The 25231-nt window shown below is 41.0% G+C and overlaps 1 protein-coding gene across 7 annotated transcripts in view; it reads left to right on the forward strand.

Annotated features, from left to right (window-relative positions):
- The window catches only part of pde4ba (phosphodiesterase 4B, cAMP-specific a), a 620756-nt gene that overhangs the window by 468122 nt on the left and 127403 nt on the right, over window positions 1-25231 (forward strand). For all 7 annotated transcript variants that reach the window (XM_063064159.1, XM_063064161.1, XM_063064163.1 and 4 more), the window contains one exon: window positions 18298-18347. In XM_063064159.1, the coding sequence (XP_062920229.1) occupies window positions 18298-18347 (50 nt within the window). The remainder of the gene's footprint in view (window positions 1-18297; window positions 18348-25231) is intronic.

Below are 25231 nucleotides of genomic sequence, written 5' to 3' on the forward strand. Positions count from 1 at the left end.
AATGGACTAATCTGGTCCTATATGGTCTTATGGTGAGTGAAGTGGAATGGATAAGGGCTCATTGGAGGATGTCACATCAACTCATTTTGATCACGTCTGTTTTCTTATGTCTAGCTGAAGCAGGGTTACTTAGAGATGGTTGACTTCAGCAAAGGAGGTCACAGACAGCCTTGTTGGGTGATCTCAATTAGCTTGGCGCCTGCAAGATCCAGATTTGGACTGTGTCCTCTCAGCATGAACGAAGGCAATCTGTACTGACTGGCTGACAGGCAATAACAAAGGATGGGCAAAATGGCAGGAGCGCAATCATAAATGCATTTAGTGCAATGTGAGCTTGGGTCCTTAATTTAGTTACATGTTGTGCCAGGAATATAATGAATTACTAAGTGACACGAGCTGCTAAAACGTGCACTTTATTTACTCCACACTGCAGAAATGAATGTGCATCACGTAAATGTCACAGATTTAGATATAATAAATTGCATTCACTTCTTTTTTTAAAAGGTGATTCACATGTTCAAACATACCTTATGATGTTACTTGAATCTCTCATAAAATATCTTGTGTCATTTCTTTCGCAATCTTCATTGGATCAACTTCCAGAAAACAATTTGATCACACAACTTTTAAATATTTCCTGGTACAGTACATCTCTCACAGAAGTTAAGTGATTTACATAGACACTTCTAATTTAGCCTCTCAGGTTAACAACTTTGTATGGCAGACTGCCACTCTCACTCCAGCTCCTCTTTGCAAAAGCCGTCTTTGGCAGGTGGTGTTTATATACAAACGGTATAAATTGTTTAAAATCTCTCTCTCCATGCCCTAAGTAATAATTTTGTTTCTGTAACAATTGGTTTTCTGCTGTTCTCTCAAATTTAGCTGAACTGAGCCCAATGATTTCCTGAGTGTTCTACAACTGTGTAATGAAGGTGTGTGACCCATTGTAAAATGTAACATTGTTCTGTTATTCAGCAAAATGTTTGTTAAATATTGTCTTATTATTAAACTTAAACCTCTTGAGAATACTTGTTTCTTAACTTGACAATCCTCATTGATCTTGCTGCCATACTATTGGATAACTGGTGCATTTAATACCATTTTATTTTCAGAATGAGCTCATTAGAAAAAAATAAAACTGATTTTCATTATCAAAGACTAACTTTTTTTCCACATCACAACATAGGAAAATGAATCTTGACTTTTTTTGATAGAACATTCTGTTGTAACAGTGGACCCATATGTATCATACTGATTCATTTCAAAAGACGAGTTATTTGTTCGGAGCTATTAATATTCTTTGCACAGTAGTTACCTCCATCATCACTGGTCCAAAATCCTGGAACTCTCTCCCTAGCAGCGTTGTGGGTGGTTGCCAGTGGTGCAGCGCTAGCCGGAGCGCACTGGAGCGCGTCCGGCACCTCTTTAAGAAAAGAGCGAAATAAACAAGCTAATTAATTAGGTGCCGCCCAGGGTGATTTGAGTATCTCCGAAACTGCTGATCTCCTGGCATTTTTACGCACAACAGGCTCTGGAGTTTACAAAGAATAGTGCCAAAAACAAAAAAAATCCAGCGAGTGCCTGTTCTATGAGTGAAAACATCTTGTTAAATCCACTCGCTGGATTTTTTTTTGTTTTTGGCACCATTCTTTGTAAACTCCAGTCTGTTGTGCATAAAAATCCCAGGAGATCAGCAGTTTCTGAGATACTCAAATTATCTGGGTGGCACCTAATTAATTAGCTTGTTTATTTCGGCCTTTTTCTTAGAGCGGTGCCAGACGCATTCCAGTGTGCGCCGGCTAGCACTGCACCCCTGGCGGCTGCACACCTCAAGGACTGCAGCTCACCCTCACCTGCTTCAGGACAATTAGGGGCGGTCAATTAAATACTGGCTCAGCCTGTGAAGCCCACATTCCCTGAATGGATATCCATATGTAAATATTCTTTGAAAAGGTTTCAGTGGCCTTTTGCGATCTTGTAAAATTATTTTCATTGCAGTGGCTCAGCTATTTTGTACACCTGTATACTAGCCCTACAAGATATTCTTTATCTAAAATTCTGGCAGTTACCTCAATGTTCTTGATGCCAGAATGTTTGATTTCTCGATGTATTTGATATGATAGTTCTGCAGCCCTGTTTTTCATAATCTCATACTGTTGGTCATAGAATGGTTTCAAGTCTTCATTTGTGTATTTGTGTGATGAAATGCATTTTAATGGATTTATGGATTTGTACAGCATGGGAACAGGTCGTTTGTCCCAAATCATCTACGTCACCCAAGATGTCTTTCCAAGTTAATCCTATTTGCCTGCATTTGGCCCATATCCCCAGACTTTTGCTATCCATGTACATGTCCACATGTTTATTTAATGTTATAATTGCACCCATCTCTTCCATTTCCTCAGGCAACTCATTCCATATACCCACTGTTTGAAAAAGATGCCCCTCAGATCCCCTTTCCTGCATCCTCTGTATCTTGATCACATTATTTCTATAACTTGGTGATCAGAATTGCATACAATACTCCCAACAAAAATTTTGTACAACTGTACGGTGATGCCTTTTTTGTCATGGACGATGAAGGGAAGCCTGTCATACCCTGTCTAACTGTGTTTTCATTTCAGGGAACCTTGTTCTTATACCCCTAGGTCTCCACTTGTCTGACTTAAATTCCATCTGCCGTACCTTTTGCTTTAATTTCCCTGCTGATCAATATCCTCTTATAACCTTAGGTGACCTTCTCCACGATACCAGCAAATTTGGTGTCGTCTGCAAGCATACCAACCATACCAGCTACTACATTCTCATGCAAATCATTAATATATATGACTATCAGCAAGAAGAGCTCAGTTGTGTCTGCGAAGCAGGATGTTATATGCTGCAGGGCTGTCTCTGTGTGGGCAACAAGGGCAGCATCATCTGCGAAGAGTAGCTCTCGGATGAGCTGCTCCAATGTCTGTGGGCAATACCTATCTAACTGATACTTTAACAGAATTAACAAAGGATGGAGAAAGAAGGAAAAGTGGAAAAAAGAACAGCAGCAGAAGATACTTATGATTTATTGTCACAATATGACTGGTTAAACATAGACCATGGAGAGAAAACGTAGTTGGAAATGCAATAATGAAAAATATAATGAAAAATGCCCAATATTGTGCTGTATGGCGAACTCTCCACTGGCCACCGTGACAGAGGGGCACCAAAGAAGAGGTACAAGGTCACTGAAGAAATCCCTTGGTGCCTGTCACGTTGACCATTGCCAGTGGTCTAATCTAGCCTCCAATCACAAGGCCTGGCGACGCACCATTAACCAGTCTATCTCCTCCTTCGAGAACATATGCAGGGCTGGCATTGAGGACAAAAGGAGAAGGAGGAAGAACTGTGACACAGCAGCACCAAACCCAGAACAGAATTTCCCTTGCAGCTGCTGTGGCCGGACCTCCCTGGCCCGTATTGGCCTCTTCAGCCACCAGCGAGCCTGCAGCAGACGTGGGCAGCCCCCTTCTTAAATCTTGAAGCTAAGCCATGATGATGATCAGTTAGATCGGTATTGCCTGCTATGCCACTCGCGTTTAGGCCAGTAATGAAGGCCTTCTTCATTGCTGTTTCCGTAACAATTTTGTTTTGACCAGTCAGGGTTGTCAGCTCTGAGCAGAACCTCCAAACCTGGAAAATCGGTGGACCCCTCTTAGTCTGGCCTCTACCTTTGACCTGCTTGGTATGGGTGACCCTACTATGAGTCAAAGTACAAGGCCCTGACTCCAGCCAACATAGTTCTCCAGGTCATTGAGCCATGCAAGCCTCCAAACCCTACGACAAGGTTGGGGTCCTCTTGGAGGTAAAGTATCAGTAATGAAATCAAAATCTGGCAGAATTTATCATCATACTCTGCCGTGCCTAGGGATTGTATGAGTTCTGAAATGTTACCAGTTTTCCTTGCCTCCAAATTGCTTCTATTTTCTTTCTGGCTGCAATCCAGTTTTTCACCAAAGTAAGCTTCTCTTTCTGTATGAATACACACTTCCATTGTATTCATATATGTATCTGTGTGAATGCTTCAAATTTTCAAGGATTTTTTTTAGCACTTGCGCAAACATTTTGACCGCAAAGACACCAGTTTATATCTCATACTATGTAGTGCATTGTAGTTTGAAAGCTCATCAGAGATTATTTTAATGTCACAAATTTGTTTTGTGTTAAAATACAGGCCCTTGGTACATTCATTGTCACATTTTCTTTGTTTTCTACTTCTATGTTCTTTTGGACATTAAGCCTGTATAATTTAGTGAAACATTGATTCCTATCGACCCTTTGTATAGATTCTTTTAAGTCATTAATTGGTACAGTTCATTGTTTGATACTTGGTTAATTTTAACTTATTATCACCACATTAGCAGCCTTGTTCGTGTTGGGTGCTATCAGTGTGGTACTGCCTGGTAAATCTGCATTGTCTTCACTGGAGTGGATCAAGTGAGCCAAAACTGTTTAATTCTGTGCTTTTATGACTCTGATTATAGAAATTCATTTTATCTTTATTTATCTAATACTTCCTCATTTTAGGTTATCAACGGTTTTCTCAGTCTTGCCTAGAACTTCTGATTTTGCTTGAAAATGCATCAATCACCCCTGTCTATAATTCTAAATTGTTATTGAATTTGGATCTTGGATTAAATGAACTTTTTTGGTTTTGTTACCATTTATATTAACTGTAAAAATTGATCATCTGTAAAGTTCCATATTTCATAACTTTGAATAAATTTGCTCATTGATTAAGCTAAAAACCAAACTTAGCATTCAGTGTACAATGCAAGAAGGTGCCAATGTTGCATCTTAGAACAAGGCCTTCAGTAGAACAAGGTATTTATTAATAGGTTCACCTGAGCCTAAGATCGTTTGTGCCAAATTTTATGCTCTCTAAAACTTCGAAGGGTCTCAAATATTTCCTAACATTCCTGAACTAATATTAATAAGCAGAATTGTTCTGTTGCTCTCCTGTACAGCATCATTCTGTCCAGGAACTTTCCCACCACTATCATAACTTCCATTTTTTGCTTGCTCAACAGATGTTCCATGCATAAATGGAAAGGTTACAAGAGCAATATGAGATGTTCACCATATAAGCAGAAGCAACCAGTCCATGATGGTGCTGGTCCTCCAATTTGTCTTTCCTTGTTCACTTTTGTCATCATTACCCTCTATTTGGTTCGACAAATCCAGAAGCATAAGTAAGATTGTCAATGTAACCTGCTCAAGTCTGAGTAGCCATTTTGTCTTTTTCTTCTGATGCTATTCTTGCCAAGACTGGCACTCAAACCAGGGCACTTGAAGTTTCTTGTCATTTTAGGATCTACAAAATGTAATGGCTGCATTAAATGGTTTGTTAATTTAATCAGAATGCCTTCTTAATGTGAAGCATCTGCTGAGAGCTCCTATCCTGATACGTACACACACACCTGACATTACTCTATTGGCTAGGTATGTGACCCAATTTTTCTCAAAATTAGTGCTGGTATTTGCCTAGGAGCCTTTCCATCTGCATTGTTCTTCCTTCTCAGGCAGAGTTTTGGCCACATTCTTTTCCCACACTTACTGGCACTCAGTCAAGGTTAGCAATTACTAGTCCCTTGGAATGCCAATGGGTCAGGTGGCAGATGTATCCTTATTCAAGTAAGGTCTGCTCTTGTTTCTTCATACAGGATCCCTTCCTTGTATCCTTATTATCCATTTATAATATGTACAATATACTGTAGTTTCTTATTTGAACTGCATCTGGTGCTTAGAACATAAAAGTTATGGAGACATCAGAAGGCCAGCTGAAACACAGCTGTTTAGTTCACTCTGTCCAAATGCATCTGTGCACACATATCCTCAGTAGGTCATGTATTTTTGCTGGATGTGACTGATTTTCAGAATGTCACTGGAGAAAACTAGTTTCTGTCAAATGCCGGATGGAGTAAATAATCAAATGGTCTTGAACTAGTTCAGAAAATCCAGGTTCTAGAGTACTCTAAAGTAATGTGGCTGTTGAGAAATGGACAACATAGAAGAAATAATTAAATACTGTAGCAGTTCAAAGACACCAGGGAACTTTTAGCTTTCTCGACAGTACAAGACACTTTGGCAACTAAATTACAGGAGTAGGTCGGCTGCCAGCAAATATTTAGACACAGCATGTTTGGAATCTGAAATGCACTACCTGAAAGTGTGTGGAAGCACAAACTGTGGCCTTCAAGAGGAACTGGATAAATTTGTGGCGAGGAAAAAATGTTAGTCAATGGAGAAAGAGTTGGTGAACTGGAGAAACGTTCTGGTAGAGAACTGGCTCAGACACTGTGTTAAATAGTCTCTTATTCCATGATTCTAGGATATTCAAAACTGGCTTAAATATATAATTCCCACTGGGGTGTTGGAAATCCTTGTACTTCCTCACCATTTCCAGTAATCTTCTCACTTGAGGCACAATGTTTACATTTATTGATTTTAGCTATATGATCACAATTATTTTATTAGTAAGTGCACTGCCCATTTATGAAATATAGATATACAACAAATGAAAACGATAAGACCAACTAAGTATTCAATTTTGTTCCTGTAACAATGATGGCTACAGTTTTATAAACAGCACTTCGACATTTGAGCCATCTAACACTCATCCAATTCTACCCACTCAGCAGACCTGTGTAATCTCCTGAGAGAAATATAAAAAAGGCTACTAATAATAAAAAAAAAATCATTTGGAAATTTCCTTTTCTTCCCTATCCTCACAATTGACTAAAAGCGTCAATTGTTATCATTGTTATCGATAAAGATTCTTGGGAGTGATGGGCTCCTTGCATAGGTCTAGTTATAAAGATCTGAATGTCATTCACAGCCCCTCTGAACAGAAAACTGATCTCAGTCAAGTCATTTGAGGGTGACCTCCAAATGTCACCATAACTCTATACTAGGAAATGATTTTGAGAGTTTTGACTGAAGTTGGCTATCTTCCTCAGTAGAAAATACATGTATTGCTGTTAGGTAAGGAATGGTCAACAAACCTCAACAGAAAAGTAGTTTGCCATTTCTCAACAGTAAATCTTGTATGTAAGACTGATCTAAAGTAAATACCAGAGGAGTGTAGCCACCCTTATATCAGCAAAGCTTGATATCTTCAGAGATGGGAAGGTGAAGACTGGAAGGGAAAAGGGTGTTAGGATAAAACTCACTGGCAGCTGTAGATATTGAGGAAATTGAACTAACTGTTATGTTTCCAGTTAATCTCAAACAGATCCAAATACTTTGAGACAGTTATAAGCTGCTGAGTGCTGTCTTGAATGATGATAAACATTACCAGGAGAGTTGACTGGCTCTCATAATCCTCAATAAATGAAGTAGTACTATTCAAAAGAGTTTTGCTTTGGGGGTGTGGTTGTTGAAAATGTTGTTGGTGAAGATTTTCTTTCTCTAAATAGATTTCCAGCGGTAACTGCACAAGTTGATTGGATTGTTAAGAAAGCGTGTGATATGTTGACCTTCATTGGTCAGGGGATTGAGTTCAAGAGCTGTGATTTTTATAGGAGCACCAAGGATAACGTCCTGCCCAGCTGCATCACCATCTGGTACGAGAATTGCAAGACATCTGACTGTAACTCCCTATAAAGGATTGCAAGGACTGCTGAGAGAACCATCGGCATCTCTCTCCACTCAGAGATATTTATTAGGAGTGCTGCATTCGCAGGGCCCTTAGCATTGTCAATGATCCCTCTCGTCTATCCAACAATCTCTTTGACCCCTACCCTCAGGCAGAAGGTACCGTAGCATTAGGACAAGAGCTGTTAGGATGGGAAACATCTTCTTCCCCCAGGCTGTAAGGCTACTGAACTCCCTGCCACCACCTGGGTCTCATCACTTTTGAAGCAGCAGTAACCGTTAACTGGTAACTTTTTAACTTGTGTCATAAATGCACCTTATTAATTGTTAATTTACTTGTGATAATATGTGTTGTATGTGTGAGTTACATGTTCTGTGTTGTTGACCTTAGTCCGGTGGAAAGCTGGTTCATTTTTTTTGGTATACATGTGTACAGTTGATTGACAATGACTGAACTTGAACTTGAAGAGTCGTGAGTAATGTTGCAGCTCTATAAAACCCTAGTTAAACCATACTTGGTATGCTATATTCAGTTCTGGTTTGCTTCATTAAAGGAAGGATGTGGAATCTTTAGAGGGGTGCAGCGATTTATTAGCCTGATGCCTGTATTAGATAGCATGTCTTATGAGAACTGGTTGAATAAGCTAGAGCTTTTTCTGTTTGAAACAAAGGAGCATGAGAAGTGTTTTAACAGAGGAGTACAAGATGAACGGAGGTATAGATTAAGTCGATAACCAGATACTATTTTCCCAGGGTGGAAATGGCTAATGTGAGAGGCTAAAATTTTAAGATGATTGGAGGAAGGTATGGAAGAGATGAGAGAGGGAAGTATTTTTTTTTTACACAGGGAGTGGTAGAGTGGAACTGTAGCACAGTGGTTAGCACAACGCTTTAAAGTACAAATGACCCAGGTTCCATTCCCGCTGCTGCCCGTACAGAGTTTGTACATTCTCCCCGTGACCACGTGGGTTTCCTACTGGTACTCCGGTTTCCTCCCACAGTCCACAGGTGTACTGGTGTGTACGTTAATTAGTCATTGTAAATTGTCCCATGATTAGGCTCAGATTAAATCAGGGGATTGCTGGGTGGCATGACTAGAAAGGCCCACACCACACAGTGTCTCAAAATAAGTAAAATATGAAATGCCCTGCTGGGATGGTGGGAGAAGCAGATACATTAGGGGAACTTAATAAACTCCTAGATAGGCACATGGATAATAGAAAAAAATGGAGGGCTATATAGGAGGGAAGGGTTAGATTGACCTGAGAGTATGTTAAAATGTCGGCACAACGTGGTGGGCCAAGAGCCTGTAATATTCTATGTTTTATATATATATATATATATATATATCTCACCCATGAAAATTTTTCCATAATTCTGCTTTTTTTTGGCCTTGATCACTTTGGTACTATCTTCTTATAGACCACATTCCTTAAATGTCCAAGTCTCTTCCTTTTGGTAGTTTCAGACAATAAATATAAATCTATTCTAATATTATCTATGAAATGCTCAACCTCTGCCTTCCATCAAAAATTGCCACAAGGTGCAGCTGCGGCAATTATAGATGGATGGCAGAGCTCGAGCAGAGACAACTCGTCAACTCAGTCCCCTGACTAATGAAGGCCATCACACCATACGCCTTCTTAAAAACCCTATTAGCTTGCATGGTTGCAGCCCAAAAGAAAAAAAAATCTTCACCAACAGCATTTTAACAACCATCCCTCCATAACAAAACTCTTCACCATTTCAGTGCTGTTCAATTTCTATATTTCATGAATGTACAATTTGTAAATTCTGCTAATGCTTTATGAATTATTTAGAAATCGGAGGATTAGGAAGTACATTTTCATTCACAAAGAGGATAAAGAAGATAAATTACATCAAACTGATGTGAGTTGTTTACAAAGGCCCACCCATAGTTTTAAAGTGGGTGCTACCCCGAAGAAGCTGACAACTCAAGTACTCATACAATGATCACTAGAGGCATAGAAACAGATTGATGGACAGGTTTTGTTAGTTAAAGTTCGAGTCTATAGGACATTCCTTCACTAGGATTAAAGGACAAAGTGGCAAAAGTAGAGTACAAAGTAAATGGCAGGATACTTGGCGGTGTGGAGGAGCAGAGGGATCTGGGGGTACATGTCCACAGATCCCTAAAAGTTGCCTCACAGGCAGATAGGGTAGTTAAGAAAGCTTATGGGGTGTTAGCTTTCATAAGTCGAGGGATAAAGTTTAAGAGTCACGAGGTAATGATGCAGCTCTATAAAACTCTGGTTAGGCCACACTTGGAGTACTGTGTCCAGTTCTGGTCGCCTCACTATAGGAAGGATGTGGAAGCATTGGAAAGGGTACAGAGGAGATTTACCAGGATGCTGCCTGGTTTAGAGTGTATGCATTATGATCAGAGATTAAGGAAGCTAGGGCTTTACTCTCCGGAGAGAAGGAGGATGAGAGGAGACATGATAGAGGTATACAAGATATTAAGAGGAATAGATAGAGTGGATAGCCAGCGCCTCTTCCCCAGAGCACCACTGCTCAATACAAGAGGACATGGCTTTAAGGTAAGGGGTGGGAAGTTCAAGGGGGATATTAGAGGAAGGTTTTTTACTCAGAGAGTGGTTGGTGCGTGGAATGCACTGCCTGAGTCAGTGGTGGAGGCAGATACACTAGTGAAGTGTAAGAGACTACTAGACAGGTCTATGGAGGAATTTAAGATGGGGGGTTATATGGGAGGCAGGGTTTGAGGGTCAGCACAACATTGTGGGCCGAAGGGCCTGTGCTGTGCTGTACTATTCTGTGTTCTATGTTCTGTAAAATTATAGAGATCAAGACAGCAGAGCTTATTTTTGCAGGTTTGATTGGAACAGCCAAACTTCAAAGCAAACTATATGCCTTTAAGCCTAATGTGTCTGGCAGAATTAGTACTCGTTTCTTGTCGGTTATTTCATTTGCTTCAAAATACTGTTCCAATAGTTCAGTATACATAAGCCAATTACCCATTATGTAATCAGACTCGTCAGCCTTTCCGATGTAACCAGCCATTTTGTGATTTTTTTAATGATTAGTATCACCCCGTACTCACAACTTATGTACCCTGACCTCTTCCATTTCCTGCCTTAAAAAAAAAGCCAATCATATCTTCCCTTGTGAAGAACATGTGTTGGCTGCTTCTGTTTTAAACTTGACCACCTCTCCATGTGATGGGGTGTCTTTTTTACTCTCCGATGTTCCTGCTGTGTTTTATTTTATTTCAAACATCAGTAACTGTCTCAGGTTCATTTTAAAATACCTGGTTGCCAATGTTATGCTTGTAACTTCAAAACTTTAAATCAGTTCAAAGAAAAAGTGGGGAATCTGATATACCTGTGTAACTTCAAGTTTACTTTAAGCAAAGTGCACATGTGTCACATGGTAGTGTGATGTCGTTTGCAGTTAACATAGTTTTACATATAACCCGTAATTAATTATTTCAACAAACAAGGATGCGTAATCAACAACATATTTACGAAATTACTTATGTAATGGCCTCTCTGTAATGTTAACTGCTGAGTTAATGGTTTCTCTGTAGCTGCGATGTTTGGGTTATGACTAGAGATAATGGGACTTTAGTATTCAGGGCTATCCAATGGGAGGAGTGTTATTCTTTCTTGTGTATCTGGGAACCGGAGTTTTCCACGGGTTTTCGGTCGAGGAGAGCGAAGAGGAAGGATGCGTGTGGAGAGCGCTGATAGACCACCAGATGGCATATATGGAATTCGAAGGTCCGAGGGTCAGTGATGTTTCAGCTGAGGTCATTCGTGGAGGAATACCTGCTGCGTGAGCTCCAACGTATTTTGAGACTTTAACTGTGGGCCCTTTTTATTTTTGTTCGTTTATTTTCCTACTAACCCTATATTTGAATTAAGATTCATAAAGTTTATAATTTGATTGTATATGGTGTACTGTCTGATATTTTGCATTGTGGGTTTGTGACGGGAATACATTACATAGCATCCACCCAAACTTGAATACCCTGTTTGGCGGGACCGAAAGCTGATTCCCCTGGACAAACATGAGCGGCAAACCTGGTGGGTTACACTTAAAATAGCTGAAATATTAACTACACAACAATTAGACCTTCATGAGTCCTGCATAGGTGTCTGATTGTGGTTTGGTATTTGTAAAATACTGGGAAGAGGGTGTTAAGTAAGCCTGTGGTCACCTGACAGAGACAAGCAGCAAAGAGAAATAAATGGACATTAGGTACAAAAGTTAAGTTAAAAAAAAATAAAGGGGACTTACCTCTAAGAAAATCCAGGTGACTAAATCCATGATGGGTAAGTCGCATAAGTTCATGTGATAGGCATATATTCCCATCCTACTAGAAACAGATTTAGGAAATGGCTCAGAACTTGTTCGTCCATCCCTTTGCTATTTCAATCAAGAAACTTCACCACTTGTAAGTAACCTGAGAGGACCCTGAATCAGCCATACCAGTAACTGCTATATGTTGCTGAGCCTAAATGATAGCACCTGGACCAATGTAATCCAATGGGTTCAATGTTGGTTCCTGGAAATATTAGGTTAAATGGACCTTTCTCCCTCACCCTTGTTCCTACATCACAGTGTTTCTTGTTTATCATCGCCCTTCTAATCACTTTAATTGAAATTGCCTTTGACTAACTTTGTTTGAGTTAAACATATTAATGTAAGTAAACCATCCAGCTTTTGACCTTATTTAATAATTAAGACAGAATGTAGCTGATGTGTCTCAGTATTATTTACTTGATTTTTTAAGACACTTACTTCATTTAAATTTGCCCATCTTAGTTGTCAAAATTACATTTCAACCCATCAAGTACAATCTTTTGGTACAAATTCTAAATTTCTGGTACTTGTTTTGAGGAAAAATCCTAATTGTTTTCCGTTTTAAATGACCTTTAAAATTATGCCTCTTGTAATTCCCTCACTAGAAGAGGTATTGTCTCTGGCTAAACGATTCTGTGATTTAGCTTAATGATTATATGTTCCTCATGATTAAATTTAATCAAAGTTAATAATTATTTTCTTACCATCATTTTACTTAAGTGCTCCTTAAGTGTGGAGAGAGCCAGATGTTCACAGTGGCATCCAATGTGTCTTGAGGCTTATTTCTGCTAAATCGCATGGCATGCTGTCCCAGACAGGTCATTGCAACAAATGCTGGCAACATGCTACTACTTGTACTTATGTTGAGTTCAATTGGAACAGCCAGAATGGGAATTGAATGGTATTATTCAAATAAGAGATGAGCAGAGTCTTGGGATATGCTTGTGACTGAAACAGGTATTCCTATAAACCAGACACCCAGAAGGCATTTGATCTCCAAAGTGTAGACTACGGTGGAAACAAAAACTGGATGAAATTAATATAAATAATGTTTGCTTTACCTGTAAAGTATGTGTTGTGTAGTTAATATTTCAGTAATATTTGAGTAATTTTGTAAATATATTGTTGGATTAAGCATTCTTTGTTGTTCATATAATTCAGAGTAGTTATATGAAAAAATAAGTGAATTGCATACATCATCATACAACCACAGTGAAGGCAAATGCAAGGGTAAACTCACAATTTGGACTCCTGTGTCTTCCTTTGAATTAGTTAAGTGTTTTGAAGTTACAAACCATAACAGTGGCGATGGAGTAATTTTAAAACAAACCGGAGACAACTACCAATCTGTTGAAGCACAGCGAGATGCTCAAACTAAAAATAAGAGTAGAGGGGAATGGAGGGTAAAGAAACACAGCCTCGCACGTGTCGAGGCAGGTGAGTTAAAATAAAAGCAGTGTAACATATGTTCTTTGGAAACAAAGACACGATCAAGTATATATAAAAGAATCAGAAAATGGAATAATTCATGAGTTTATAAAGAGTGAGTATCGGATGATATTAAAAAAAAGCAGAAATGGATGGCTACATCAGACATATTGATGTGTTTGATTTCACAAAAGGGTGGCTAGAGTAGGCATATTGATCTAATTGAACTGTATTTTGAAGCAAATGAAATAACCAATGAGAAACGAGTGCCAATTTTATTTGCACGTTTGAGCTTGCATGTGGTACAAACAAAAGAACCAGCATCGTGCGGGCATGATTGGCTGAGGCAACTACAATTTGTTTGGGGATTCATCTGCCATTTGCATGCCACATCCCCTGCAATGAAGCCAACTGAAAGTGAATTAAGAAAGGTACTGGATAATAGCAAAACTGTCTCCATGCTGAACACCATGAACCATGGCCCAACAGAGGGCCAACGGGTGTTGGTGCCAACTTCTGTACCTCTGGTTGGAAAACATATTGGATGAAGGAAGGATCATGCTGCTCAGAGGAATCATGAAAGTGACAAAAACAGAGATCCGACTACAGCAATTTTTGTAGGCAACATTTCTGAAAAAATTTCTGAAATGTTATTCAGGCAGTTACTGCAAAACTGCGGCTTGATTTTAAGGAGTTTGAGGAGTCTCAGGAAAGTTGCAAACATGTGGCTTTTGTAATTAAAAATCTAAAGTTACTGTTTGAATTTCAAATGGAAAAGAAAAAGCTGCTTGTAACAGTAGATGCAAAGACCAGAGTTCAGCTGAATAAATGGAAGGCCAAAAAGAAAGAAGTCAATGGAGATACAAAAACAGGGGATTCATCAGATGATGTTGTGCTTGAGGAAACAAAGAGGACATATCAGATCGTAAAGGAAGCAATCGGATTAATAAGAGAATATTCTAGTGAATCAAATGGATCTTTCCAAGATCATGATGAACAAACTAGAAAAAGAAAAAGGAAAAAGAAAGGTGTCCAAATCTATCAGAACTATTCCTGCAGTCTCAGAGTCATCTCCTACAACCAAAACAGAGCAGGCCCAGAACCTGGGACTGTTTCACAGCCACAATTCTCACCTACCAAACAAGGAGATTCCCCTAGTCAGGAAAGACGTTATCCCACAAGAGTGAGAAGTCCTCCACAGCAATTAAATCTTTGGGCTGAATGGAACAATTTCAAGATTTACTATGCTGTATATAGTAGTTGTGTTATATAGTGTACTGTGCATATAGTTGAAATGCATTCATTGTTGAGTTGGAACTTATAGCTAAACAGGGAGGAATATTTCAGTAATATTTGAGTAATCTTGTCAGTATATTGTTTGATTAAGCATTCGTAGTTTATATAATTCATTATGGTTATATGTAAAAATATGTGAACTGCATACATCATGACCCTACCACATGAGATACGCACGCCTCACTTAAAGTAAACACAAAGTTAGACTCACATTTCAGACTCCTGCGTCTTCCTTTGAATTAGCTTTCATGTTTTGAAGTTATAGAACATAACGTGAGTGAAACTCAGCAGGACGGAAATGGAGAAAGTAAAAGGTTTGGATCTCTTGAGTTGCACATGAAAATGGTTGGGAATGTTTGTCGTGACCTGGGTGTAAACCAGAGTACGGTGAACAGAATAGTTCCTTTGAAATGGTGAAGGGGAAATATGAAGATGTCAGAGATGGCAAAGAATGACCTATTGTGTATGGAGGCTCATGTTGGTGGGGGGGGGGGGGAACAGCCGAAAATTCTTATAATTTTGAGAAGGATGGGGAAGGTAGAGACAGAAGAGAGAGAGAGATGCAAAAGACTTAATTAAAGAGAAAGAAGAAGTTGTACAAACCTTTACTATGAAAGGTTGTGTCATCATGCAATATGATTGCGGTGTCTAAACCATTTGTGCAAGAAGTGAGATGGGAGAACATTTGGGCAAGATATCTTTGATTTGCAGTGCACTTACAGCTGGAGAAAGGAAGGTCAAGGAACTAGCTTTATTTTAGGCTGAGTCCCATAAAAATCCAGCCCTATTCTTGTATTCAGAACATAGCTACCCCTATTATTTTCTTTCCTGATGTTATAGCATTCATCGATTTGAAGAACTGCTAGGGCTTTGCTGCCAACCCTAGAAGCTGTATTTGAGTACAACAGCTGTCAGAGGGAGGTCAGAAGTCTGATCCTGTCAGAATTCTGTCAGGAGCTTCAGCTTTGTAAAGACACTGCTAAAGCGAGAACTGTTCTTATAACAGAGATAGTTGTGAGGAAATCTGATAATGCATGTTAATTCATGAAGGGTTCAGACAGAGTAGATAGAAGAAAACTGTCCCCATTGGACAGCTCAGTGGTTCAGCTTGCAGCACTTCTGCCTTGTAGATCCCTGCAACCCCCGTTCGATGATGGCTTCAGATGACAAATTACGACTGATGGAAGTTGCATGTAACCATGGGTGTTTTCTCCCACAGCTCAATGAAATGGTGTAAGAAAGTATTGTGAGTGGATCGAGAGGATAAAATGGAAATATTTGGCAAAAGAATCGAAAGTAGCCTGAGGGAGAACTTCACGTAGCAAGTGGAGCCTGGAGTGCAGTGTCAGGGGTGGTTGTGGAGGTAGGGCCACTAAAGAAGTTAGCATATCTCTCTCACAGCACTAGTGACCCAGGCTCAATTCCACCGCTGTTTGTAAGGAGCTTGTATGTTCTTCCTGTGACTGCGTGGGTTTCTTTCGCGTACTCTGATTTACTCTCATATTCCAAAGATGGAAAGTATTCTTAGAGATGGTATATATAATTATCTGGATAGACAGGGTCTGATTAGGAACAGTCAACATGGATTTGTGCGTGGAAGGTCATGTTTGACAAATCTTATTGAACTTTTTGAAGAGGTTACTAGGGAAGTTGACGAGGGTAAAGTGGTGGATCTTGTCTATATGGACTTCAGTAAGGCCTTTGACAAGGTCCCACACAGAAGGTTAGTTAGGAAGGTTCAATCGTTAGGTATTAATATTGAAGTAGTAAAATGGATTCAGCAGCGGCTGGATGGGAGACGCCAGAGAGTGGTGGTGGATAACTGTCAGATTGGAGGTTGGTGATTAGTGGTGTGCCTCAGGAATCTGTACTGGGTCCAATGTTATTTGTCATATACATGAATGATCTGGATGATGGGGTAGTAACTTGGATGAGTAAATATGCAGATGATACTAAGATAAGTGAAGTTGTGGATAATGAAGTAGGTTTTCAAAGTTTGCAGAGAGATTTAGGCCGGTTAGAAGAGTGGGCTGAAAGATGGCAGATGGAGTTTAATGCTGATAAATGTGAGGTGTTACATTTTGGTAGGACTAATCAAAATAGGATATACATGGTAAATGGTAGGGCATTGAAGAATGCAGTAGAACAGAGGGATCTAGGAATAATGGTGCATAGTTCGCTGAACGTGGAATCTCATGTGGATAGGGTGGTGAAGAATGCTTTTGGTATGCTGGCCTTTATAAATCAGAGCATTGAGTATAGGAGTTGGGATGTCATGTTGAAATTGTACAAGGCATTAGTGAGGCCAAATTTGGAGTATTGTGTACAGTTTTGGTCACCAAGTTATGGGAAAGATGTCAACAAAATTGAGAGAGTACAGAGAAGATTTACTAGAATGTTACCTGGGTTTCATCACCTAAGTTACAGAAAAAGGTTGAACAAGTTGGGTCTTTATTCTTTGGAACGTAGAAGGTTGAGGGGGGACTTGATAGAGGTATTTAAAATTATGAGGGGAATAGACAGAGATGACGTGGATAGGCTTTTTCCATTGAGAGTGGGGGAGATTCAAACAAGAGGACATGAGTTGAGAGTTAAAGGGCAAAAGCTTAGGGGTAACATGAGGGGGAACTTCTTTACTCAGAGTGGTAGCTGTGTGGAACGAGCTTCCAGCAGAAGTGGTTGAGGCAGGTTCGATGTTGCCGTTTAAAGTTAAATTGGACAGCTATATGGACAGGAAAGGAATGGAGGGTTATGGGCTGAGTGCAGGTCAGTGGGACTAGGTGAGAGTAAGAGTTCAGAACGGACTAGAAGAGCCGAGATGGCCTGTTTCCGTGCTGTAATTGTTATATGGTTATATATGGTTATATGGGTTTGAGGGTTAATTAGTCACAACGGTGTAATTGGGTGGTGCAGGCTCATTGGACCAGAAGGGTCTGTTACCATGCTGTATCTCCAAATAAAATCTGCAGCATTTTAAAGGCAACTGGATAAATATCTAAAAGGAACAAATTTGCCAGACTCTAGAGAGATGGTGGCCAAGTGAAAAGCTGTATTGTTCCTCTGTAGAGCCAATATGGATTTGATGGAGGGAAGGCATTTCGCCGTTCTGGGATTCCCATGATTAGTAAGTGAATCCCAGGTCTAGATTCCAAATCCATGGAAATCTACTGTGCATGAATCATCCCATTCTCAATTTACATCAGATTTATTTGTAGTTTGACTCAAAGCCAGGGGAATCAGCTGACTTTTTTTTAAACTGCTCTAGGGCTAGAGTCAGAATTTTGTTATTACAATTTTCCATTATTCAGGTATTTTGTTTTGCAACTAAAAGGTGGGGTACCTGCTCAGAAAGTTCTTTACAGTGTGGCTACATGACTAAATTGAAAGAAATTCTTTGGTCCTGTAATCATACTTCAGGAATAAGACATAAGAAAACAATAGAAGAGTAATATATAAAACTAGTTTTTCCTGTTTGTCATTTTTATTATTTGTTTTAATCTGCATTTATTAACCATCTATTATGTTTTCAAATTTTTCTATTGCAGCAAGGTATGAAATTAGGCTATGGTCTAATTTGTCTCGTTTTCTTTTCCATAGAAGATCTCCAGCCACAAGTCAACCACCCCTTACAAGAATCAGTCTGACAGGTACCAAATTCTTTCTTAGAAATTACATGCAAACTCAGATGAGGGTATTTGATTCTTGGCTCTGTGTATACCATTCAAACACGACCATTGGTATGAAATCTACTCAAACCTCCCTCTTTTAGGCACAATGCTGATTTTACATAACTATTCTCTCTAGTCTAACATTGTGTTGTTTGCATTTAGCATTTTGTTCATTAGTTTGGCTGGAAAATGATATTCATTTTCTTGCCTTCCTTATACAGTTCTTGTGTAACTTAAGAGATGAAATTGTCAGGTAAACTAAGTATTATTGCTTGAGAAGAAAATTGCTCACAGTTGTAATTTGGTAAATTGATTTATTATTTTCATGTGTACTAACGTACAGTGAAAAACTTGTCTTGCACACCATTCATACAGATAAATTCATTAAAACAGTGCATTGAGGTGGAGCAAGGTAAAATAAAAACAGAAAGCAGAATAAAGTGTGACAGTTACAAAGAAGGTGCAGTGCTTTCCCAAAGCAGTGAGAAATGCTGGCAGTGTCCATGGAGGGGAGGCTGGTTTTAGAAACATAGAAAACCTACAGCACAAGACAAGCCCTTCGGCCCACAATGCCGCTTTAGGAATTTTAGAAATTACCTAGTGTTACTCATAGCCCTCTATTTCACTAAGCTCCATGTACCTAGCCAGGAGTCTCTTGAAAACCCTATCGTATCCACCTCCACCACTGTTGCCGGCAGCCCATTCCATGCATAAAAAATTTACCCCTGACACCTCCTCTTTACCTATTTCCAAGGCCTTAAGACTGTGCCCTTTCATGTTAGCTATTTCAGCCTCTGACTATCCACACAATCAATGCCCTCATCATCTTATACACCTCTATCAGGTCACCTCTCATCCTCCGTTGCTCCAAGGAGAAACGGCCGAGTTCACTCAACTATTCTCAGAAGGCATACTCCCCAATCCAGGCAACATCCTTGTAAATCTCCTCTGCACTCTTTCTATAGATTCTGCATCCTTCTGTAGAAAGGTGACCAGAACTGAGCCCAGTACTCCAAGTGGGGCCTGACCAGGGTCCTATATAGCTGAAATCCATACACACTACATCTACAGCTCTACCTTCATCAATGTGTTTAGCCACATCCTCAAAATATTCAATCAGACTCATAAGGCATGACATGCCTTTGACAAAGCCGTGCTGACTATTCCTAATCATATTATCCCTCTCCAAATGTTCATAAATCCTGCCTCTCAGGATCTTCTTCATCAACTTACCAACGACTGAGTAAGACTCACTGTTCTTTAATTTCCTGGGTTCTCTCTACTCACTTTCTTGAATAAGGGAACAACATCTGCAACCCTCCAATCCTCCGGAACCTCTCCTGCCCCCACTGATGATGCAAAGATCATTGCCAGAGGATCAGCAATCTCCTCCCTCACTTTCCACAGTAGCCTGGGGTCCCGGTGACTTATCCGATTTGATGCTTTACAAAAGCTCCAGCACATCCTCTTTCTTAATATCTATATGCTCGAGCATTTCAGTCCGCTTTAAGTCATCCCTACGATCACCAAGGTCCTTTTCCGCAGTGAATACTGAAGCAAAATATTCATTAAGTACCTCCGCTATCTCCTCTGGTTCCATACACACTTTTCCACTATCACACTTGATTGGTCCTATTCTCTGGTGTCTTATCCTCTTGTTCTTCACATACTTGTAGAATGCCTTGGGGTTTTCCCTAATCCTGCTCACCAAGGCCTTCCCATGGCCCCTTCTGGCTCTCCTAATTTCATTCTTAAGCTCCTTCCTGCTAGCCTTATAATTTTCTAGATCTCTATTATTACCTAGTTTTTTGAACCTTTCGTAGGCTTTTCTTTTTTTCTTGACTAGATTTTCAACAGCCTTTGAATCTCTGTTCCTGTACCCTACCATCCTGTCCCTGTCTCTTTGGAACATACCTATGCAGAACGTCACACATATATCCCCTGAATACCTGCACATTTCTGCCGTACATTTCCCTGAGAACATCTGTTCCTAATTTATACTTCCAAGTTTCTGCCTGATAGCTTCGTATTTCTCCTTACTCCAATTAAACACTTTACTAACTTGTCCATTCCTAGCCCTCTCCAATGCTCAGGTAAAGGAGATTGAATTGTGATCACTATTTCAAAACTGCGCTCCCCCTGAGAGACCTGACACCTGACTAGATTCATTTCCCAATACCAGATCAAGTACAGCCTCACCTCTTGTAGGTTTATCTACATATTGTGTCAGCAAACCTTCCCGAACACACCTAACAAACTCCTCCCCATCTAAACCCCTTGCTCTAGGAAGATGCCAATCAATATTTGGGAAATTAAAATCTTCTACCACAACCATACTGTTATTTTTACACCTTCCCAGAATCTGTCTCCCTATCTGCACCTCGATGTCCCTGTTACTATTGGGAGGTCTATAAAAAACACCCAGTAGAGACTCAGTAGACAATCCCTCCATGACTTCCTCCTTTTCTGTAGCTGTGACACTATCTCTGATCAGCAGTGCCATGCCCCCACATCTTTTGCCTCCCCCTGTCCTTTCCTGAAACATCTAAAGCCTGGCACTCTAAGTAACCATCCCTGCCCTTGAGCCATCCAAGTCTCTGTAATGACCACAATATCATAGCTCCAAGTACTGACCCACGCTCTAAGCTCATCCACTTTGTTTATAATGCTTCTTGCATTAAAGTAGACACATCTCAAACCATCAGTCTGAGCGCATCCCTTCTCTATCGCCTGCCTATTCTCCCTCTCACACTGCCTGCATGCTTTCTTTATTTGCGAGCCAATCGCCCCTTCCTCCGTCTCTTCAGTTTGGTTCCCACCTCCCAACAATTCGAGTTTAAACTCTTCCCGGTAGCCTCAGCAAACCTCCCTGCCAGGACATTTGTCCCCCTCGGATTCAAGTGCATCCCGTCCTTTATGTACAGGTCACACCTGCCCCAAAAGGGGTCCCAATGATCCAGAAATCTGAATTCCTTCCCCCTGCTCCAATTCCTCAGCCATGCATTTATCCTCCACCTCACTGTAATCCTATACTCACTGTCACATAGCACAGGCAGTAATCCTGAGATGACTACCTTTGAGGTCCTTCCTTCCTAACTCCCTGTAGTCTGTTTTCAGGACCTCTTCCCTTTTCCTACCTATGTCATTGGTACCAATACGTACCACGACCTCTAGCTGTTCACCTTCCCACTTCAAGATATCATGGACGCGATCAGAAACATCCTGGACCCTGGCACCTGGGAGGCAAACTATCATCTATGTTTCTTTCCTACGTCCACAGAATTGCCTGTCTGACCCCCTAACTATAGAGTCCCCTATCACTGCTGCCGTCCTCTTCCTTTTCCTACCCTTCTGAGCCACAGGGCCAGACTCTGTGCCAGAGGCACGACCACTGTTGCTTCCCCCAGGTAGATCGTCCCCCCAACAGTACTCAAACAGGAGTACTTATTATTAAGGGGGACAGCCACAGGGGTACTCTCTAGTATCTGACTCTTGCCCTTCCCTTTCCTGACTGTTACCCACTTATCTGTCCCATGAGTCCCGACGAAGGGTTCCGGCCTGAAACGTTGACTGATCGTTTCCACTGATGCTGCCCGACCTGCTGAGTTCCTCCAGCATGTTGTGAGTGTTGCTTTGACCCCAGCATCTGCATATTATTTTGTGTTTACGAAGGTCATCAAGCTGCAGCTCCAGCTCTCTAACACGGTCCCTAAGGAGCTGCAGCTCGACGCACCTGGCGCAGATGTGGCCATCCGGGAGGCTGGCAGACTCCTGGACATCTCAAATCTGAAACCCAGTACAGAATACCGGCCTCACATATATACTTCATATTCCTCACAAGTAGCTTACCTCGCCTCGACCCGTTATCACCAAAGCCCCGTTGAACCAAAGCCCTCCTACTCTTGTCTCCCTCTACTGCATTGCCCGCTCTATAAAGCTGTCTTCTTTTAAGTCCTTTCCACTGTTTCACTGTTGTACTGAGCTGTGTTCACCACTCTCTGCAGTGTTCTGCAGTCACAGGCAGAGCAGTTGGCAAACCAAGCTGTGATGCATCCGGGCCAGGTGTTTTCTGTGGCGCATTGATAAGGACACTAGTGAGAGTAAAAGGGGACATGCCGGATTTCTTTAGCCTCGTGAGGATGTAGATGCGCTGGTGTGTCTTGATCATGGTATCAACATGGTCGGACCAGGGCAGGATATTGGTGATTTCCACTCCACGAAACTTGAAGCTCCTAGCTCTCTTGACCTCAGCATAATTGACACGAACAGAAATGTGTGGCCAGCCACCTCCTGAAGTCAATGACCAGCTCGTTTGTTTTGCTACCTTTGAACGAAAGGTTGTTGATATGCCACCACGTCACCAGGCTCTAGATCTCCTTCCTGTGCTCCGAACTATCATTACTTGAGATGCAGCTCATGACGGTATTACCTGCCAACTTGTAGATGGGGTGAGAGCAGAATCTGGCCACGTAGTTATCAGTGTATGGGGAGTAGAGAATGCTGCCTTATGTGGCATCAGTGTGAGAATAATCGTGGTGGAGGTGTTTATTTATTTTGTTTAGAGATACAGCACAGATCTACTCCTGCCAGCCCAGCGAGCAAACCGCTCAGCAATCCACTTATTTTAACACTAAACTAATCATAGGACAATTTACAATGACCAATTAACCTACTAACTATGACTTTGGACTGGAGCACCCGGAGGAAACCAACATGGACATGGGAAGAACGCACAAACTTGCTTGCAGAGGACGCTGGAATTGAACTCCAAACTCCGATGCCCTGAGCTGTAATAGCGTCACACTAACCGCTAAGCTACTGCTGTGCCCTGCGTTGCTGTCTATCGTGACTGATTACAGTCTGTTTGTCAGGAAGGCAAGGATTCAGTTGCACAGTGAGGTGTTGAGTCCCAGGTCTAGGTGCTTGGAGATGAGAATGCTTGGAATTATAGTATGGAGATGGAACTGTAGACAATAAACAATAGTTTAATCTAATAGCTCAGAGAGCATAATGCCAAGGAGAAGGCATCTGACGTATACCTGGTTTGATGGTAGGCAAGTTGCAGTGGGTCAATAGTGTCTGATTGGCTGGCATTAATATGTGCCATGGCCAGCCTCTGGAAGCACTTCATGATGGTGGATGTCAGAGCCACTGGGCGGTAATCGTTAATGCATATTACCATGTTCTCCTTCAGTATTGGAATGATAATGGGGTTCTTAAAGCAGGTGGGACCCTCATATTGAAGCAGGGAGAGGTTAAGCATGTCTGGAAATACCCCCACCATCTGATCTGACCTTGGACTGTGACAATCCATCATACCTATATACCTCTTGGTCATGCCTCAGCCTGCTATGCTGCAGAGAAGATAGTCCCAGTTTATCCTGTCACTCCTTATAACTCAAGCCATCTAGTTGGTAACATTGTCATGAATCTATTTTGCATTCTTTCAAGCTTAATCACATCATTCCTATAGTATGGCAACCAGGACCGCACACAATGCTTCAGATGCAATCTCACCAATATCTTGTACATATGTAACATGATTTTGTAAGTCTTATACTCAGTGCCCTATATGTGTCATATAACTTCTTCACCACCTTGTCTACCTGTGACACCACTTTCATGAAACTATATGCTTCTACCCACAAGTGTCTCTGTTCGACAACATTCACCAGAGTCTGACTTTCACTTTGTAAGTCTGCTCTGATTTAACTTCCCTGCGGCACACCACTGTTCACCGTCCTCCAGTCTTACAAATAACCCTCCATTATCCCTCTCTGATTCCTTCCCCGAAGCCAGTTTTGTACCCAATTGGCTAGCTCACCTTGAAGCCCATGTGATCGAATCTTCCTGGCCAGCCTGCCATGCAGAACCCTGTCAAAGGCCTTGTTAAAGCCCATACAAACAACATCTACTACCTAGCTGTCATCTATCCATGGTCATCTCTTCAAAATAAAAGTCTTTCAAACTCAGGAGATGAACAATCGATGAACTATAATATGCTGGTGGTGTAGTGGCATTTGCATGGGACTTCAAGGCAAGTGGCCCCAGGTTCAAATCCAGCTGGCTCCTTGGGTGCGTTCCACCCATGCTGGTTTGAGCGTCGAGCTAGCAACTTGGCCTCAAAGGAAAGAGACAAACACTGAAGAAGCAGCAAGGTTGCTACCCAAAGCACCACAAGGCGCAGCAAGGAACAGCAAACTGTACTTAATAAAGTGGCCACTGAGTGTATCCATGTAGTTTTCTGTTGCTGTAGCCCATTCACTTCAATGTTCAACATGTTATGCTTTCAAAGATGTTCTTCTGCACACCACTGTTGTAATACATGGTTTTTTTGAGTCATTGTCAATTTGTCAGCTTGAACAGGTCTGGGCATTCTCCCCTGACCTCTTTCATTAGCGAGATGTTTTCACCCACAGGGTTGGCGTTCATTAGATGTGTTTTGTTTTTCATACCGTTCTCTGTAAACTCTAGGGAATGTTGTGCCTGAAAGTCGCAGGAGATAAGCAGTTTCAGAGATATTCAAATCACCCTATGTGGCATCACCATTCATCCAATAGTCGAAGTCACTTAGGTCACACTTCTTCCCCATTCTGATATTTGGTCTGAACAGCAACTGAACCTCTTGACTATTCCTGCTTGCTTTTATGCATTGAGTTGCTGCCACATGATTGGCTGATTAGATATGTGCATTAACACAGTGTCTTTAAGTCGACATTTACTTTCCAATCATGCTTCCTTCAGTTGATACTCAACTATCAGCATAGCCGCCAAGTGTCTTCTTTAAAAACTTCCCCCAAAGTGCTTCAATATTATTTTTTTCTGTACTCCTTGTGATAATCAGTTCCACATCCTAATCATAC

The sequence above is a fragment of the Mobula hypostoma genome, chromosome 12, assembly GCF_963921235.1.
Source record: "Mobula hypostoma chromosome 12, sMobHyp1.1, whole genome shotgun sequence".
In the NCBI taxonomy this organism is placed as follows: Eukaryota; Metazoa; Chordata; class Chondrichthyes; order Myliobatiformes; family Myliobatidae; genus Mobula; species Mobula hypostoma.